Raw genomic sequence first — 20,487 nt, forward strand, 5'->3', positions numbered from 1 at the left:
CCACACTCAGAGCAGTGAGTGGGTGATGTTCCCCAGCTACGTTCAGAAGCCCAGGCACCGAGGTGCCACTGCGTGTGGAGGGCAATGGAGAGGGGGCGGTGGATGCACACTGCAGACATTCCAGAGGGAGAGGCCCCGGCCGCTGACGGACACACACGGGGCCAGGGGAGATGCGGTGAACGAACGGCCAGGCCCTCAGGCCCCTAAAGAAGGCCGTGGGGTTGAGTCAAGCCCTTACTAGCTGAGCCCCAGCCGCGTCCACGACTGCCGAGAACTCTAAGAGGAGCAGCTTCCTACAGCAGCACTGGGTCTGATCAACGGTCTCCTGGAACATGGTCTCTGAGGAAAGCGAACGCGGGAGCTCGTGAGGCAGACGGCGGAGGCCCACTCCAGAATGAGAACCAGACCTAGTCTGTCCTGTCACAGAACGCGGGGTGCTGAGTTAAGCCAGTAAGTTTTAGTTAGCAGTCAAACAGGTTTAATTTTGATAAAACTCTGTGAGATAGCTCCAATAGAAACTGTAGCAGAACCCGCTCTGTGGGTGGTCAGAGGAACCCCCGTTTCCATATCACTATGAGAGGCACCTGACACCAGCCTGCACTCGGGCCAGCCTCACAACCATAGGAAGAGGAACTGGCCTAACCCTCAACGCCCCCGCTCAAGGCGGCAGGTGTGCACCGCAGAAGCCGACCCCGCAGTCACGGGCCAGAAAGCTTCCAAGGCCTCGCCTTTGTTTTCTCATCCTTAATTTTCATGGTACGTCTACCTGGGCAACTCCAAAACCTCAAGAACATGGAATCTTCACAGGGGCTCCTAACTGACGTGTGTTAACTTAGAATAAACCTGGCAACACCTAACATTTCAGATGGCAGCACGCTATGCTAATTTAAAAAAATATTAGAAACAAAACAAGCATCATCATCTTCCTTTGTACAGATCCCAGTTGCCTGTACTCCCTGGAAACTTCACTCAGTTCTTATCGAAAGTGGAAATGAACTGGAGACAGTCCACCGGGGTCCTGGGAGCAGGGACACTGAGCAGGAAGCGGGGGGGGGGGGGGGGGTTTATGTGGAGGTGGCCCCAGAGCAGGGGATCCGGAACCTGCTCGCCAGGCTGGGGCTGGGTCTTGGTCACAGGTGCTGTCATCCATGTGGTCATTTTGGGCAAGTGACTTCGCCTCTCTCTGCCCCAGACACCCCCTTATGAAACAGTGGAATCACTGGGTCGTTGGGAAGACGGACGGGGACCCCTGTGGGCCTGAAATGTCCTAAGTGCTCAACAAACACCAGCTGCCCCCTCTGCTGGGCAAACACATATATATAAAGTCTACATAAGTACACCTTTTTCCCTAATCCTGGGTGTTCAAATCTCAGGGCTTTCTCTGATGCTTCAAGGGCTCCTTTAGGGTGAATGGAAGGATCCCACACTACTCCATCTGCTGTGAACCAATGGAGCGCACAACCCAGGAGCTTCAGGTGGACACACACGTTGGCTGCCAAGGAAAAGGAAGCCTCGGGTCCCTGCTCTGAGGCTTGGTGACCACAGCGACCACGCCCCTCTCGCCACCACTGCAGAAACAGTGCCATTGGGAATGAGTTGGGCTCAGACCTGCTTCTCTGAGGTCTGCCCGTGTCACGTCCACCCAGAGCTCCAGCAGTGGACACTTTTAGGTTCAGGCAAACCTAGAGAGTCACTCTAGGAATAAAAAGTCCTGAACAAGGCGGTCTGTGGGTCACTCAGCGGCCGAGACCAAGGGCTGGTTTCCCCTTCAATGCTAAGTCAGCTGCCTTAGAGTGCCGTGGAGGCGAACACGCTTGACAATGCACATGCATGTGCGTCACGAGGCTGGTCCATCTGTCCTGAAAGCAAGCCCTGTTTAAATCGGAAAAATACACAGGCAGCGTGGAGACTAAGAGTCACCTAAAACCTGTCAAAAGGGCCTGGGGCACCCCCTCCACCGCGGGAAGACAGGAGGACTGCAGGCCCGCGAGAGGCACTCCCGGACTCAGCCCTAGATGAGATGGAGGCAAAAACATCCACGTGGCTTAATCCCCACTGCGGTTCCTTATTCTCAATAATCCAAGATTGAAAGTGTTTCAAACTCCCAGCTGATTTAAATGTAATAAACCCAGCAAACAAACGAATCAGCTTCTCTAGTGATTAGAAAAAAACAAAGTCCTTACTTTCACATGTTTATTTTAAAGAAGTTCTACCTGACAATTACTGCATGAAAACAAGCCCCTCCGTTTTATCGAGTCCAATACACATTTTTTACATGTCAGTTCCACATTGTCTGACTGAATCTTTAGTGACAGCATAAAGGAATAAAGCCGGAGCGAATGCCCTGACCGAGTCTCTGGCTGTGCGACCTACCAGGTGGTTCTCGTCCTGAAAGGCGTAGTGCAGCGCGGTGATCCACTGGCAGTCGCCGTTCACCAGCACATCGCGCTCCTCCCGGAAGCACGCGGTCTGCAAAGCAATGAGGGGTGTCAGTCTGTGTTCACTGGGAAGTAGGCCAGAGAGCGTACTGCCGGTCTCGGGGTCCCTCCTGGGACAGTGGCTCCAGCCACGGTGTCCCTGCCTTCCGGGCTCCTCCTCGTGCACCACCCCGAGGCTGCTGAGGCTGAGCCATCCCTCATCCCTTCCTCTCCCAAGCCCCGTGCAAGTGCCAAGGGCTGCTGAGGAGGCACTTGCACCCTGCTGTCCCACGGGCACCATTTCTGTGGCTGACACTTAGATTCACCCCACCCTTATGTGGATTCCTGACTGGGCTCCTCCCACCTGGCACCTCCTGACTTCTCTACCAGATCAACCTCTGCCAAGTATCGATGGCATGGGCAGCCCCACGTGTCTGCCCTCTCCGTCCTATACCCACTGTTGAGCTGCTGTGCAGCTGGCAGGAGAAGGCGCACACGTTTGCTGAAATCACAGTACAGTGATGACACAATTGTCACAGATTCCACTAGGGAGGTCTACAGCCAGCAGCACAGGGCAAGAGGCTGCCCTCTACCCTGCTACGTCTTCCAAAAGAGTTTTAATGCCCAGGTGGCATCTCCGTTTAAAAGTCACCAGGCCTGACCGAGCACGGTGGCTCACACCTGAGGTCAGGAGTTCAAGACCAGCCTGGCCAACATGATGAAACCCCGTCTCTACTAAAAACTAGAAAAACTAGCCAGGTGTGGTGGCAGGTGCCTGTAATCCCAGCTACATGGGAGGCTGAGGGGGGAGAACTGCTTGAGCCCAGGAAGCAGAGGTTGCGGTGAGCCAAAATTGCATCACCGTACTCCAGCCTGGACAACAGAGCCAGACTCCATCTCAAAAAGAAAAAAAAAATGGCTGGTCACGGTGGCCCACACCTGTAGTCCCAGCAGTTTGGGAGGCCGAGGTGGGTGGATCACGAGGTCAGGAGATCAAGACCATCCTGGCTAACACCATGAAACCCCGTCTCTATTAAAAATACAAAAAATTTAGCTGGGTGTGGTGGTGGGCACCTGTAGTCCCAGCTACTCGGGAGGCTGAGGCAGGAGAATGGCGTGAACCCAGGAGGCGGAGCTTGCAGTGAGCCGAGATCATGCCACTGCACTCCAGCCTGGGTGACAAAGCGAGACTCTGTCTCAAAAAAAAAAAAAAAAGTCAACAGGCCTTTGGCATAATTTTAACATGATTTCCTCTTTATTGAGCACAGAACAAGATTCAAACTGTCTTACATTTGAACTTGTCAAGCTTAACAAAAATATAAGTACATTATGGAGAGCTTGCTATGTGAGGCACGAGGGCACAGTTCTGACTGGCTCTCAGCTGAGTCTCACAGTGACCTCTGAAACTTATTTCTTCTACAAGGTTTTCTTTTCTAAACTTTAAAAAGTTTTCCTTTCAGGCTGGCCATGGTGGCTCACGCTGTAATCCCAGCACCTTGGGAGGCCAAGGCAGGAGGATCACTTGAGCCTAGGAGTTTGAGACCAGCCTGGGCAACATAGTGAGACTCCGTCTCTACAAAAGAATCTTAAAAATTAGCCGGGTGTGGTGTCACCCGTCTGCAGTCCCAGCTACTCAAGAGGCTGAGGTGGGAGGATCGATGAGCCCAGCTGAGATCATGCCACTGTACTCCAGCCTGTACAACAGAGTAACAGAGTGAGACCCTGTCTCTAAAACAAGAAAAAAAAAGTTTTTCTTTCAAAATGAAATGGTTGGCTGCACACAGTGGCTCACGCGTGTAATCCCAGCACTTTGGGAGGCTGAGGCAGACGGATTGCGAGGTCAGGAGTTCGAGACCAGCTTGGCCAACATGGTGAAACCCCGTCTCTACTAAAAGTACAAAAATTAGCTAGGCGTGGTGGCGGGTGCCTGTAATCCCAGCTACTCGGGAGGCTGAGGCAGAGAATCGTTTGAACGCAGGAGACCAAGGTCGCAGTGAGCCAAGATCGCGCCATTGCACTCCAGCCTGGGCGACAGGGAGAGACTCCGTCTCAAAAAAAAAAAAAAAAAAAAAAAAAAAGATGGCTGTTGCAGCTGTGTCCCAGTTCTACTAATGACAACATGACAAGCGGTCAACATTCAGCTTGCTAATGTCCAGACATGCAGAGACCAGCAATTCTGGAATCATCACGACCCCTCTGCCAACGGCCACCTCAGCCACAAGGGCCTGGTGAAGGGACAACTAAAGAAAACCTGAGCCTCAGTGTGCCTGACCTCCTGTCTTCCAGAATGCGCCCCCAAAAAGAAATGGTGATGGAGTGCTGAGTCCCAGGTGAGGTGAGACCATGGGCTCAGGAGGCCGGGGCTGCCCTGAGGATCTGCGGCACCTGTGCCAACGCCTCCAGGAGACGCTCCCTGAAGCTCTGCCTGGCAGCTAGCTGCCCAGAGCATTTAGGAAAAACCCATTCTTAAACTGGGGACTGCCTGCAAGGTGACCTGCTGACAGGAAACTTATGTATTATCTTGCAGTTTTGTCTAAGGAGCAGAGAGAGAAACTTTTAGTATTTTTTAACCAAGTAAGATGAAATAAAGACCTTGCCTGGTGGAAAAATTATAAACTACACTGCTTAGCAACTCTTCTACTGACCAACCTCTTAATTCATGCTTTTAAGAAAATTTTTTATAAATCAGTATTATAAAATTTAATGCTTAAAATAAGTCTATGATATAAAAAAAAGATAAATTATTTGCAACTAGCACCATATTTATTTTTATATCTCTTACACACATATACTCTAGTATAATCACCGCGACTGGCAAACATTCTTGAGCTTTTCTGAGCATGCCAATTAAACTGGATCTGTGTCACCAGATTCAAATTAAATCAGCAATATTTACTCTTTTTAAATGTGCTCATCCACCATTTAGGTAAATACCAAACACCTGATACCTCTCTACACTTTCATGTAACAGTAGCTACTTTTTCCCCTAAAAATTTGCTCCAATAACATTCCCGTGTTTGCCACTGTTTGGGGCGGGGAAAGGGCTGCTGGGGCTGAGGGCAGGCCCAGCGGAAGCACACAGTGAGATGACTGAGTGAAGATGGAGGGAAAGAGAGCAAAGGCTTCTCCCAAAGAAGGAAGGGAGACCGTGTACATCCCAGAAGCTGGGAGACCCAGGGGGCCGAAGCAATCACAGGCCACCGACATTTTGAGACCAGGGTGACTACAAAATGGTGCTCTGTCAACCAACACGCGTTCAGTGAGCAACAAATGGTTGTGAGACCTTGTGCTGGGTGCCATAGCAGGGAAAGGGGAAATGGGTGCAGAGCGGGGGAGGGAAAAGCCAGAATGACTGAGTCACGAGGAACCGATAACACCCACCAAGTTAATAAAACCCAGGGCCCCGGAGAGATCTGGCCCGAATCGATGGTTGTACTGTTGTCGGCCCAAGGTGGCAACCATCATGAGCAGCACAGGCACAAATTCCAGGACCAAAGAGGAAAGCGTCACCTCAAATTACTAGAAGGGTGAGAGGAGTATGAGGAGAGGGTCTAGAAACCCAAGAAGGACTTCCCAAAATGAGGAGGTGGCCACGTCGAGAGGTTCAACTCCAGAAGCAAGTGCTGACCGCAGGGCTGAGCAGCCTAGAGCCACCGCAGCGCTGCCAGGCACAGGCCTCGCTCAGGGCGGGTCAGAGACACACGGGGCCACAGCAAACCATTGTGATGAATGGCAGCCTGCAAGGAGGGGACTGCCGAGTGCCTTCTGGCAGAGGCGGGAGTCACGGGAGAGGATGGAGCATGATGGACGGAGCAGATCTGAAGCAGGAAGCAGCAGGTCAACTGGCCAGGAAGGGCCTGGGCTCTGAGTGCAGGGGAGGGGGAGACAACAGGGCGGGTGAGGACAGGAACTCAAGATGGCCAGAGAGGAAAAGCGTGGGCTCCCCAGCAGGCCTGGCCTGCCTTAGGCAGGCAGGAGGGAGACCAGGGGCAGAGCACGCGGCTGTAGAGGTGGGGTCAGGGGCATGGAATGGCCACCAAGAAGACTGACACCGAACTAAGAAAAAGGAGCTGATCAAAGCCTGCTGGGCAGTGGTCCACTTTCATTTCTAATCGTGAGGCTCTCCTAGGTGGGAATCTAAAGACCTATTCTGTATGTGAGCAGGGTCCAAACGTGTTCATTCCTTTTGCGTATGGAGCAGAACTGCAATCAATGCTGAAACTCTCCCGACGCTTTTTATTTGCCTTTACAGTAAACAAGACCCGCCAACATTCTCGAGGGTGCACTCTCAGGAACAGTGTCCAGCAAGCGAGTGGTCACTGAGGCGGGGAGCAGCAGGCGCCAGGGAGGAGACTGAGACCTCCTCAAAAGAGAGTGCTCGCTCTGTCCGGGGGGCAGGGAGGCCCAGGGCTGTGGGGTGACTGCAGCTTTTCCCCAGCTGGCTTCACAGTCACTTTCTGCTCACCCCAAGCCCCATTTGTATGGCTTTTCAAGCTCCATACTTACCTCTGCTCTTTTCAGCATCTCCCACTTGTTGAGGATTTTCATTGCATAAATTCGTTCAGTATTCTTCATTTTGACAACAGCAACCTGCAATGCAAATGTGAGTTGAACAAAGATGCGGTTCTGGAACAAAAGGCTAGCACGCTGGAGCTAAACTGTAGTGAAATCTTAACAGCCCAGGAGCCTGTGAAACCAGCAGTGACTGAAAGCCAAGTTTCCCACCTAGCATGTGCCAGTTGCTGCATCAAGAACCTTTTCTTCACAGAGGCAGGGACTGGCCACGTGGGCTCCGGAGTTTCACTCTTGCAAATTCACCCCTTTGTGGCTCAGGTTACACCACTACAGGAGGTTAATGGCAGGACCGGACTCCTGAGACACCTATGAGGACCCATGAGCCCTGACAGTTAATGTGCCCAGCACACTGTGGGGCACAGTCAGCACTCAGCGCGCGGCCACCAGCCACATTCTTTAAAGAACAATTCAAGTGCCACCTCCTTCAGGAAGTCCTCTTGGACTTTCCAGTTTCTACCAAATCTTGAATAAGCTCTGCCATCACTACCAACACCCGTCAAGATGTCTGCACCATTGTCTGGCGCATTCCACCCTACATAAGTCACTCACACACGGGCCCAAGTCTCCAACTCAGCACTTCCTGTAAGCTACTCACTGGCAGTGACAGCGGCTTCCATACCTTCTGGCTGCCAATGGCAAGCAGCCAGCATGTCCCCGTGCCTGCAGCAGCCATGGCCTGAAGAGGTCTTAAATGGCAACATCATCTACCTGCCTGTTTCTAACATCAAATACCACACAGTCACATCGTAGAGTCACTGTGAGAGCTGCCATTCACCAGGCACGTTCTGCGTGCCAGAGACGGTGTTGAGCCGCGCATCCGCACCCCCACTTCACCCTCACAGCGACCCCAGCTGCGGGGGATTTCTAAAATCCATCTTGCACAGATATGGACTCTGAGGCTCCAAGGGAACAAGACCAAGGAGGGAATCCAAGAAGCAAAGGCCGCATGGAAAGGACAGGCTCCCTTCAATCAGGAGGAGCTCAAAAAGCAATCAATGTTATCTTCTTTGAAACTCACACAAAACTGAGTTTTGCATTAAGTTTTTGGCAAAAAAGAGTACTAAAAATAACTGTAAACCATTCTGTTAAAACAATTTTCTCTCTCATTCCTTCATTTCCCTTGGTCGTCTCTCTGCCCTGGTGTGCCTCTCCCTCCCTCCTAAATGCATTCTGGAAAGTCCAGCCATGGCTGAAGGGCTCTGTGTGGCCTGGGCCCTGCTCACCTCCAAAGCCCCCATGCCTGGCACAGCTCAATGCTTGGTAGCAGACGGACAGGCAATCACTTAATGCAATCTGTTTTTACTTTTAAAAGGCTTTCTCAACCAGGTACAGTGGCTCATGCCTATAATCCCAGCACTCTTGAAGGTGGAGGCAGGACAATCACTTGTGCCCAGGAGTTTGAGACTAGCCTGGGCAACATAACAAGATCCCTGTCTCTACTAAAAAGAAAAAAGAAAACAACTAGCCAGGTATGGTGGTGCATGCCTGTGGTCCCAGCTACTTGGGAGGCTGGGGCGGGAGGGTTGCTTGAGCCCAGGAGTTCAAGATCAGTCTGGGCAACATAGTGACACCCCATTTCTACAAATAATAAAAAAATTAGCCGGGCGTGGTGGCACATGCCTGTAGTCACAACTACTCAGGAGGCTGAGGAAGAAGGGTCACCTGAGCCTGGGTGGTGGAGGCTGCAGTGAGCTGTGATCATGCCAGCACACTCCAGCCTGGGCGACAGAGCAAGACCCTGTCTCAAACAAAATAAACAAACTCTCTGTCCCATCCTGGCCTGTGGTAAATTGACTTTGGCTGGTGAGGCCTGGATCCAGGGTCTGTACTGAGATAAACTGGGAGCTCCGGTCACGATGGGACGAGCCTTGCAGGGGCTGCTCTCCTCCCCTATCCCTCTGGTGAGACTCACTCATGGGGATGGTGCTGCGAGAGGGGGGCTATTTCCCTAAAGTACTGATTTGCCTTCTTTCACGTCTGCACACTGGAAAATGCACGCCCTGCACAGCAAAGGCCATCTCGCTTTGTAGTCGTGTCCAGTAGGTTTGCTGTGGGCAGAGCACACCTGCTGCTGGGATGTGACACAGGGCGTTTTCTTGTTTGATTTTTCCTCAGTGAACCAAAAGGCACAGTTCCCCCGCCAAGGAGAGCTTAGATCAAACCTCAGCATAGGTGCTAAGGCACTGCACAGTTTAAGAAGCAAAACTTGGCCAGGCGCGGTGGCTCACGCCTGTAATCCCAGCACTTTGGGAGGCTGAGATGGGCGGATCACGAGGTCAGGAGATCAAGACCGTCCTGGCTAACACGGTGAAACCCCATCTCTACTAAAAATACAAAAAATTAGCTGACCTGGTGGCGGGCACCTGTGGTCCCAGCTACTCGGGAGGCTGAGGCAGGAGAATGGCATGAAGCCAGGAGGCAGAGCTTGCAGTGAGCGGAGATCGCACCACTGCACTCCAGCCTGGGTGACACAACGAGACTCCATCTCAAAAAACAAAAAAAGCAGCAGCAAAGCTCTTCCGGTGACTCACTGTCAAACCACCCGAGGCGGTACCGCGGCCGCTGAGGGAGCCTGACCTCTCCCTTGGTCTTGGCAGAACTGTTCTGTAAGGCCGAGGCAGGTCTGTGGAGATGGCCTGGAAGGCGAGGCCACACCGTGCCACGGGCCTCCTGGGGCAGGGCTCCCAGCCCCATACAAGGGACCTGGTGAGCCTCTCCAGCTGCACCTGCATGACTGGCCCTCCTCCCCTAGGCAAAGCCAACCGGACCCAGAGCCACACCGGGTGTGTCAACAGCAAGCAAGTACAGAGCATGAAAACAGCTGCTATTCGACCCTCTCTGTGTTTTTTAGAAAATGCCAAGAAGTCAAAATTCAATTAACAAATGGAGTTTTAGAAACTACGTCAGAAGGCCGGGCGTGGTGACTCACACCTGTAATCCCAGCACTTTGGGAGGCTGGGCGGGGCATCTGGGCAGGTGGATCACTTGAGGCCAGGAGTTGGAGACCAGCCTGGCCAACATGGCAAAACCTCATCTCTACAAAAAATACAAAAATTAGCTAGGCATGGTGTCAGCACCTGTAGTCCCAGCTACTCGGAAGGCTGAGGCATGAGGATAGCTTGAACCCAGAAGGCAAAGGTTGCCATTAGCCAAGATCGCGCCAGTGCACTCCAGCCTGGGTGACAGTGCAAGACGTCCATCTCAAAAACAAAAACAAAAAAAACTACATCTGAAGAAACTATTTTTGGTCCCAACAATCTCCCAGGTCAGTCAGAAGCTTTCAAGTCTCCTTTCTCTTCATTCTATCTTTCAGATTTTCTCCCCAGCTCCTCGGGAGGCCGAGGCGGGGAGATCACTTGAGCCCAGGAGTTCAAGGCCAGCCTGGGCAACATGGTGAGACCTCATCTTAGAAAGAGAGAGAGGAAAAAACAAACTCTCCAAATAATACTAATTACCTCATCCCCAAACCAATGTATAGGTGCACAAAAAGGTGGAATGGAAGCTGCTGATGTTTTGGCAATTTAGGCAAAGTTAACAAAGTGAAGTTTATCTTACCTCACCAAAAGCACCTCTTCCAATTACTTTAATTATTTCAAAGTCTTCTCGATGAAGCTGCATTTCTTTCACCAGCTGTGTAAATGGTTTAGCTACAAGTAAAACAGTAAAACCAACAATTTAGTCTAATCAGTTCATACTATATAAAAATTTAATTGAGTGGGGTGTTGCACTAAGTTATACTTTTAAAAAAGTTTGTTTGAAAATATTTAATATCTGACACGTTTTGGAAAGTGAGCACTTATACCAATGGACACAGATGTGGATCCTGAGCAACTGCAGCCACGCACTGGGTAACACTGTTGCAGCCACGCACTGGGTAACACTGTTTCAGCCACGCACTGGGTAACACTGTTGCAGCCAACGACGGACCACATACAGAACAGTGATCCCACAAGATTATACTACTGTATTTTTACCAAATCTTTCCTATGTTTAGATACATAAATATGGCCAGGCGCGGTGGCTCATGCCTGTAATCCCAGCACCTTAGGAGGCTGAGGCAGGAGGATCACCTGAGGTCAAGAGTTCGAAACCAGTCAGACCAACATGGTGAAATCTCGTCTCTACTAAAAATACAAAAATTAGCCAGATGTTGTGGCGGGTGACTGTAATCTCAGCTACTCAGGAGGCTGACACAAGAGAATCGTTTGAACCTAGGAGCCGGAGGTTACAATGAGCCAAGATCATGCCACTGCACTCCAGTCTGGGCAACAAAGCAAGACTCCATCTCAGAAAAATAAATAAATAAAAATAGACACACAAAAACCACTGTGCTACAGCTGCCTACAGTGTTCGGAACTGTCGCACGCTGCACAGGTGTGTAACCCAGGAGCAGTAGGTTGTGCCACATGGCCTAGGTGTGGAGTAGGTTTTGCCATCTGAGTCTGTGACGTGCTGTTGTCATGTTCGCACAATGACAAAAACCACCTAACCATGCATTTCTCAGGAGGTATCCCCATCGTTATGCAACACACAACAGTATACTTCAGTATCTATCATAGCAAACATCATCACCACAAAAGTCTAGTCAAAGCCAATAGGTGAACACCTATCGAGAGAGCAACTGATGGGTGCCCAAAGCCCACGTACAGGACACAAGTGCGTGAGGTGAGTGAGAGCTGAGCTCCACCTGCCTGCACGCAGGAGCCACGGGGCAGCTCAGGGAACACAAGACATTCTCCAAGGCAACAGAAGTGCTGGAGTCTCCCTGGACACCCATGGCGGTCCCGAATAGGTCCTGTGGCGTCTGTAACAGTAATGTCCACCAGTCAGGCACCTTACACTGCTCTTCCCGGCCTCCTCATGCGGACTCTCTGAGACTAATTCTGTTATTATCCACACTTCACAGATGAGAAAACTCAGCCAGGTTTCTGTGGGCACTGTACTGGGCTGGATAGTGTCCCCAGCAAAACTCATGTCTGCTCAGAACCTGTGACTGTAACCTCATTTGGAAACGGTCCTTACAGACGTAACCAAGTGAAAATAACGGCACCTGCTGGAATAGGGTAGGCCCTAAGTCGAACAAGACTGGTGTCCTTCTAAAAGGAGAGAAGTCAGACTCAGACAGAGGTAAAAAGAGCCAAGTGGGGATGGAGGCAGAGGCGGGAGTGATGCGGCTGCACACAAGGAGCGCCAAGCATTGCCAGCACCCCCAGAAGCTGAGGGTTCCCCGGAGCCTGCAAGGGACATGGCCTGGCTGACGCCCTGCCTCTGGACTTCTGGCCTCCAGAGCTGTGAGAGAAATATCTGTTGTTTAAGCCCCCCACTTTGTGGCAACTGGTTACATCCCCCACAAGAAGCTCCTAGAGGCCAGGCGCAGTGGCTCACACCTGTAATCCCAGCACTTTGGGAGGCCGAGGCAGGCGGATCACGAGGTCAGGAGATCAAGACCATCCTGGCTAACACGGTGAAACCCCGTCTCTACTAAAAATACAAAAAATTTAGCTGGGCGTGGTGGCGGGCGCCTGCGGTCCCAGTTACTCGCGAGGCTGAGGCAGGAGAATGGCGTGAACCTGGGAGGTGGAGCTTGCAGTGAGCCGAGATCGTGCCACTGCACTCTAGCCTGGGCGACACAGCGAGACTCTGTCTCAAAAAAAAAAAAAAAAAAAAAAGCTCCTAGAGAGAGGTCAGGTCAACTCTTCCCAGGAACACAGAGCACAAGGCAAGGCCAGGACTGGGGCCCACACTGTCTGACTCCAGACCAGCTCGTGCCCGCCATGTATCCTGCCAGTCTGGCATCCGTGCAGTCAATTGTCTCTCTTGCACCTGTCTCTATTTTCACCTTCAAGCCCAAATCTGCATGTTTTATGCTAGGTTTTTTTTTGTTCTATCTGGCTCTTTTTCAAATTCTCTATCACTACAGTTTTATGAAAGGTGCCTCTGGGGGAACTGAGTGAAGTGCACAGGGCCCTCTCTGTCCTATTTCTTACCACTGCAGGAGTGGCTACAATTAGCTCCAAAACACATGCGATCTGACACTTCCTGGGCTTCTGAGTTCCATATTATTAATCTGACTAATCCTGTGGGTTTTTTCTCCTTTAATAGTTGCTCAACACCACTGAGGTTCGCTCACCACAACTGCAAGAGCCACAGAAGGTTCCAGGGGCCTGGGAGACAGTGAGTTATGAACAATGGCCCCCATCACAGCAAATACACATCATCAGAGATCAGGAAACAGAACAAATGAGTCCTGAGTTATTAAAAAAGAAAGAAAGGCCAGGCTGAAGAAAACCCTTGAGCTGCACTCCAGCCTGGGCGACAGAGTGACACTCTATCTGAAAAACAAAACAAAACAAAAAACAGTGAAGACAAAGGCAGATGAGACGCAGGAAGCAGCTCGCACCAAGGCTGTACCCGGAACGTCCTCTCTTTTCTTTCCACATTAATTACTCTCAAGTCACCTGGGCTTCCTTGTCAAGTTTCCCCCTACTCTTTTGATAAAACACATTTTGTTAATTACGTAGTTTAATAGTTGTGTACACATTTCCCTAAAGCAGGCAGACACAGATGATGGTGGCCAGGCTGGAAGTGGGAGGAACTTCGAGGCAAGCCTGGGGTGAAGGCTTGGAGAGGCAAAACCACAAAAGCAAAGCAGCAGGGGACCTGTGTGCAGGCAGGAGCAAGTTCCCAAATCAGAGGGCAAAGGAGAAAAGGGCCCAGAAGGAAAAGCCTAAGAAAAACATTATTTCTCAGAAATACCAAATATTTTCAAACTGCTCCGAGAACACTAACAATTTTGTACTGGTGTATAAAAATAATTAGGCTGGGCATGGTGACATGCGGCTGTAATCCCAGCTACTCAGGAGGCTGAGGCAGGAGAATCGCTTGAACCCTGGAGGCAGAGGCTGCAGTGAGCCAAGATCTCGCCACTGCACTCCAGCCTGGGCAACAAGAGCAAAACTCCGTTTCAAAAACAGAAACAATAAACATAATTAAGACCGCATTAGCTACAACTAGAAAGGAAAGCCGCATCACAGTGGCAGAGCACCCTGCTAACCACACAGGTACTGAGAGCAGGGGACAGAACATTTAACATGAATAACCGCCAGCTGGGTTACTAAGATGGAAATACCACATGGAGATGGCAAATGCAGGAAGCACCTTCTGCCATTAGGATCAGGAAATTAAAGAAGAGGCTGGAATTTTTATTTGAGACGGAGTCTAGCTTTGTTGCCAGGCTGGAGTGCAGTAACAATCTCAGCTCACTGCAACCTCCGCCTCCTGGGTTCAAGCGATTCTCCTGCTTCAGCCTCCCGAGTAGCCGGGATTACAGGCACGTGCCACCACACACAGCTAATTTTTGTATTTTTTTTTTTTAGTAGAGACAGGGTTTCACTATGTTACCCAGGATGGTCTCGATCTCCTGACCTCGTGATCCGCCCACCTCGACCTCCCAAAGTGCTGGGATTACAGGCGTGAGTCACTGCGCCCGGCCGAGGCTGGAATTTTTAAAACTTAGAAACCTGGACAAAGGGCCCTGTAAAGCTGAAACTCAGACCCCTGAGGATGGGGTGCTGCTGGCCGGCACTGGGTCTCTGAGCTCAAAGGCAGCCCCACAGGCTGGGTCCCCAGTGACTGGAAGGAGTGCAGCCAGCTGACGCTGGGCTCTCTGAGGTGACTGTGGCAGGGCTGTTCTGCTGGTGTGGGGAAAACTCCAAACTGGCACCAGTGGCCGACTGCCAGAAGGAACTTTGCTGCCAGGATGATGCTGCTAGGGTGTCACTCTAGGAGGGAGCGGGCAGGAAGCTGCAAGTCGTCCTCCTGCCTCCCAGCCTTGTAGTCTCCCTCCAGCACCTGCTTCAGGCAGAGCTCAACAGGGAGTGGGGGGGTCAGAGCTCCCCAGGCTTGGCTGGGGTGTGGGGTGGAGTGAGGAGGACATCAGTGCCGGTGAAGCAGGTGAGGGGAGGGAACCAGGTGAGGGGAGGGAACCAGGTGAGGGGAGGGAACCAGGTGAGGGGAGGGTGGCCCTCTTGTTACCTACAGGAGGACTGATCAGATAAGCAACATTCAGGATGATGGGGCTGGGTTCCTCACTGTCAAAGTGAGGAGTTATAGATAGGGGAGGGTGGCCCTCTTGTTACCTACAGGAGGACTGATCAGATAAGCAACATTCAGGATGATGGGGCTGGGTTCCTCACTGTCAAAGTGAGGAGTTATAGATAAGGAAGACAACGAGAATAAACCGTACAGCACTGGGATAGAATTGGGTTATTGGTATGAACTCGCAGCTTCAATATAGACAGACAGATACAGGGATAAACGCAGCCATATATGGGTGTGAACATACAGAGTCCTAGCTCTGTCTACCGAGAGTATCCGGGAGCAGCAGCAGTTCAGCTACAAGCACACCCAGTGCGGACCATGGTCTCTAAAGACCATTCTCCAACATAGGACAGGGCTCCTCAGGCAGCTCCAGAGCTGGGTCAGGAAACCGCAAGGTGAGCCTGCAGCAGCTGGTGCCCAGAAGTGAGAGTGTGCTCAAAATGAACACAAGCAGTCACAGATCATAATCTATTCAATAAAACAGGGCTGGGTGCGGTGGCTCATGCCTGGAATCCCAGCACTTTGGGAGGCTGAGGCAAGAGGACTGCTTGAGCCCAGGAGTTCAACACCAGCCTGGGCAACATGACAAGACTCTATCTCTACAAAAAATAAAATCATGAACCAGGGTGTAGCGGCACACACCTGTGGTTCTAGCTCCTCTCAAGGCGGAGGCGAGAGATCGCTGGAGCCCGGGAGGTGGAGGCTGCAGTGAGCTGTGTTTGCACCACTGCACTCCAGGCTGGACAACAGTGAGACCTTGTCTCAAAACAAAAACAAAAAACACCAGGAAATCAGGAGTCCACACTGATATTAACATATAAAATTTAAAAATCTGATGAAAAATGGGATATTTATATAGTTTCAAAGTACATCCAAACAAAATACCTATCAATTACGCAGGGAAAATGGTGACTTTACAGTGAAGTCAGGCAGACACCACCTGAAATCAAGCAATCAGAGCGGCCAGCATCAGTTACGTGACGAGGCGAAACCGCACATCCCACAGGACACGAGGGGGAAACCATAGCCTCACTTCTGTGATTTTCCTGCAAAGATCCACAACCCAAATCCAACCACCGGGAAACACCAGGCAAACCTAAACTGAAGAACAGTCTCCAAACTGTCAGCCTGAAACCTTCAGCAGTGTCGAGGTCATGAAAGTCAAGGGAAGACAGAGAACTGATCACACAGAAAGGAACAAGGTCATGGTGTGTGTGGCTCTGCAGCAGACCCTTCTGCTACAGAGCAGAGTACCAGAAAATCCGCAATGCTTCAGTGGAATCTGAAGGTTAGATACAGCAATGTATCAATGCTACATTCCTGATTGTGTTGGTTACACCGTGGTTATGTAGAATATCCCTGTCTGCAGGAAATACATGCTAAAGCAGTGGTCCCAACCTTTTTGGCACCAGGGGCCACTTTCATGGAAGACAATTTTTCCACAGACCGGTAGGGGGGTGGAGGAGGTGAGGTGATGGTTTTGGGATGAAACTGTCCCACCCTGGATCATCAGGCACTGGACTCTCATAAGCAGCATGCAACATAGATCCCTCAAATACACAGTTCACAATAGGGTTCGTGCTCCTATGAGAATCTAATGCCACGCTGATCTGACTGGAGGTAGAGCTCAGGTGGGAATGCTCACTCATCTCCTGCCGTGGAGTCTGGTTCCTAACAGACCATGGAGCTGTCCGTGGCCTGGGGGTTGGGGATCCCTGTGGTAAAGTATTCAATGGCAAACAGTTGGGGGAGGAGAGTTCTTTCTTCTGTTATTTGCAACTTCTCTAAAGTTTCAAACTATTTCAAAAATGTTTTAAAAATACTTTTAGAAGTTCATTTGTTGCTATTTGGAAAACTTAGAGGGGCAAGGAGGGAGGGCCCACTGGATACAGCCGCCACCACCCCATTAAGATAACAATGGTGGCTTAGAAACGAATGGGACAGTGGCCCTGGAACAGAGGAGGAAGTCGCATCGATAGTGTTGGAACTAGAGTGGATTGTGGCATGGGATGAGCAAAGAAGATTCCAGGATGTGCACTAGGTTTCTAGCCACAGCAGCTTGATGAATGGGGTGCTACACACCAAAGCAGGAGAGGCCAGGAGAGCAGCAGGTTGGGGTGAGGAGGGGAGTAGGGCCTGGGGCAACGGAATCCAATTACATCACGTAGTTAGTGCTACAGTCTGAAATCGTGAAGAGACCATCTCAAAAAATTGATTTTTCTTACAGGACCCTACTGCTGTTTTATATTTTCAAAAAGTGATCACTTCGAAACCACCAGCTTCCATGGGGATGGGGAGAGGTGAGGGGTGAGAAGTGGGAGAACCAGCCTGTTGTGAGGCAACTAGAGACAGACACAGCTTCCAGGGAGGATGCAGGCCATTTGGTTTTTTGGTTTGTTTGTTTTTGAGACAGGGTTTTGCTCTGTCGACCAGGCTGGAGTGCAGTGGAGTGATTACAGCTCACTGCGGCCTCCACTTCCCAGGCTCAGGGGATCTTCCCACCTTGGCCTCCCCAGTAGCTGGGACCACAGGCATGCTCCCATGCCAGCTAATTCTTTTTTAGAGACGGGGTCTTGCTGTATTGTCCAGGCTGGTCTAGAACTCCTGGGCTCAAGTGATCCTCCCGCCTTGGCCTCCCAAAGTGATGGAATTACAGGGGTGGGCTACCACACCTGGCCATCCTGAAATATGCTAAGGCCCTAGAGACACGGCCGCCCTGCAGCTCAGAAGCTGGGCCAGGCTAACCAGCCAGCACTCACGAGGCTCCAAGTTGCAGCAACTGGGAGGCTACTGTCCACCACGCCTTGCATCGCCCACACCATCACCCACAGCATCAGCCATGGCACCTGGGCATCATCTCAGACTTCTCCTGAAGAGCCCGTAGCCCTCACCCAGCACAAAGCCACCTCTTCCTGCCCGTCTTCCTCACCAGGCTCTAAGGCAGGGTTGATCGCTGCTCCCCTGGACCTGCCACGCTGACAGGACTCCTTCAGCACAGCTGCCTGTGTCTATGGCATGTGGCAACTGACATTCACGAGGAGTCATCACCAAAGGGCGGCCTTCTCTATACAGAGGGTTCGCATCCCTCCTAAGATAAGGACATTCAACATCTTGGGAGATTTTCCATCCAAAAGGCTGAATAAAGCTTTAGCCTTTAGACAGCTTAACTTTTACTGGAGAAATTTTCTCCTCATCAATCTCTTCATTCCTCCTACCCCGAACTGTCCCCTAAAGAACTTCTCTTGATGCTCTAGAAAACAATGGATTAATCAATCAAGTGTAACCACTGACAAATATGACATCTAAACTGTAAGGCAAAATGGAGCCCAGTGCTCCCTTTAAATAGGAAAAGCTTTGCCAAGAAGAACTGCAGGCGGAGGGAGGATCTTTGTCTAAAACTGACAGAAAACCATTGTGAAATCAAACAAGATGAGACCAGCTGGAAGGAGTGCCCAGGGTGGGAGGGTCTGAGGAAAGAGGACGGTGTCAAGAGCTGAAGCCTGAGGCAGGCGGGCAGGAAGTCCTGCTTTCCCGTCCGGCAGAAGCTCTCCGCCTCCCCCTGGATGGTTCTGTTCATCCGTGCCACCCTGACCGTTTGGGCCTCAGCTGCTTTGTGGCCACAATCAATACATTTGGAATTGGAAACAGTCTGACAGGTTATCCATTACGAATAATACCTTTTACCTATGAAGGTGAACAGGGCCCCAATGGCCAAGCGACATGCAGAGGACACAAGGCACAGACGTCTCGCCCCCGAGTCGTCAACTCCACCCACAGTGTGGTTCTCTCCTGAGGTCCTCTCCTTGTAACCGCCAGCTACCACTCCGTCCCTTCAAGAGATGGCAGGACCCACACCTGCCTGGAGCAGCACCTCCACAGCTGCTGGAGTGCGGGGGCAGCTGCAGGGGAGGCACCTACCGACGGCCCAGCAAGACCTACGCGGAGGCCAAGGGCCAGAGGCCAGGCTAGAGAGGGTATGGATGTGTGCAAGGGCCCAGGCACACTGACACGCTATGCATCCGGTCCTCCTGCAGAGAGAGAAGGGGCCAGAGCAGCACCCCAGGGACCAAGGAGTGCAGCCACAGTGGACGGGGCACATGCTGAACCCCCGTGAGATAGAGCGCACAGGGCGTGTGCCAGGAGTCGGCGCCTTGGCCCGCACGTGGCAGGGAATGCAGGCGCTTTCACAGGACCACCCTGGAGAGAGTTCACAGCTCCAAAGGCTTGGAATTTATTCTTACGGTTCAGACGGCTGACGCAGCTACGGAAGATTAGTACCTATCACAAAGTTTTAGAAAGATGTGTTCAAATTACACAAAATGTGTTTTCTTTGTTTCACAATAACTAAGCTCTTTTGTAAGATGTCAGAATACTGCCTTTGCAAGGAGCCAGCCACAGACCCCTCTCATCAGGAATCACGAGTCTGAGAAAAGTGACTCTTCCCACAAGCCCTCTTAACCCCAAATACAGTTCTCTAAATAGGAGCTCTAGCTGATATAGGAGCACAGGCTGATAACCAGGAAGTATAACGCTGTAAAAAGAACAACCATTAAATTTTAACTTAATGCAACTTGAGACTTTAGAGGATTAAAAAGGGAGCCCTTTAAGAACACGTGGATGTGGCCGAGTGCAGTGGCTCACACCTGTAATCCCAGCACTTTGGGAGGCCAAGGCGGGCGGATCACGAGGTTAAGAGATCGAGCCAGGCATGGTGGCTCATCCCTGTAATCCCAGCACTTTGGGAGGCTGAGGCGGGTGGATCACGAGGTCAGGAGATCGAGACCATCCTGGCTAACACAGTGAAACCCCGTCTCTACTAAAAATATTTTTTAAAAAAATTAGCCAGGCGTGGTGGCGGGCACCTGTAGTCCCAGCTACTTGGGAGGCTGAGGCAGGAGAATGGCGTGAACCTGGGAGGCGGAGCTTGCAGTGAGCTGAGATCGCACCACTGCACTCCAGCCTGGGTGACAGAGTGAGACTGTCTCAAAAAAAAAAAAAAGACATCAAGACCATCCTGGCCAACATAGTGAAACCCCATCTCTGCTAAAAATACAAAAATTAGCTGGGCATGGTGGCGCGTGCCTGCAGTCCCAGCTACTTGGGAGGCTGAGGCAGAATCGCTTGAATCCAGGAGGCAGAGGTTGCAGTGACCCGAGATCGTGCCACTGCACTCCAGCCTGGGCAACAAAGCAAGACCTAGTCTCAAAAAAAAAAAAAAAAAAAAAAAAGAACATTCAGATGCAAAAGACAGGAAGACAAGTGAGACCACAGATTGAGTCTGAGAAAACCTGAGGAGCGGGGTGGGCCAGAGCAGGGGTCGTGTGGTACAGGCGGGGGTCATGTGGTGCAGGCGATAGCAGTCTGGTCAGAAGCAGCGGTGAGATCCTGGCTGTTC

General features: G+C 51.2%; 1 protein-coding gene across 14 annotated transcripts in view; it reads right to left on the reverse strand.

The window, feature by feature from the left end:
• CDC42BPB (CDC42 binding protein kinase beta) overlaps positions 1–20,487 on the reverse strand; it is a 127,619-nt gene that overhangs the window by 71,624 nt on the left and 35,508 nt on the right. For all 14 annotated transcript variants that reach the window (XR_010151285.1, XR_010151283.1, XR_010151282.1 and 11 more), the window contains exons 2-4: positions 10,548–10,639; positions 6,924–7,007; positions 2,374–2,469 (exon numbers count right to left, since the gene is read on the reverse strand). Coding sequence is in view for 6 of the 14 variants with exons in the window: in XM_024348940.3 (XP_024204708.1) it covers positions 2,374–2,469; positions 6,924–7,007; positions 10,548–10,639 (272 nt within the window). In the remaining 8 variants the exon portion in view is untranslated. The remainder of the gene's footprint in view (positions 1–2,373; positions 2,470–6,923; positions 7,008–10,547; positions 10,640–20,487) is intronic.

The sequence above is a fragment of the Pan troglodytes genome, chromosome 15 (assembly GCF_028858775.2).
Source record: "Pan troglodytes isolate AG18354 chromosome 15, NHGRI_mPanTro3-v2.0_pri, whole genome shotgun sequence".
Lineage (NCBI taxonomy): Eukaryota > Metazoa > Chordata > Mammalia > Primates > Hominidae > Pan > Pan troglodytes.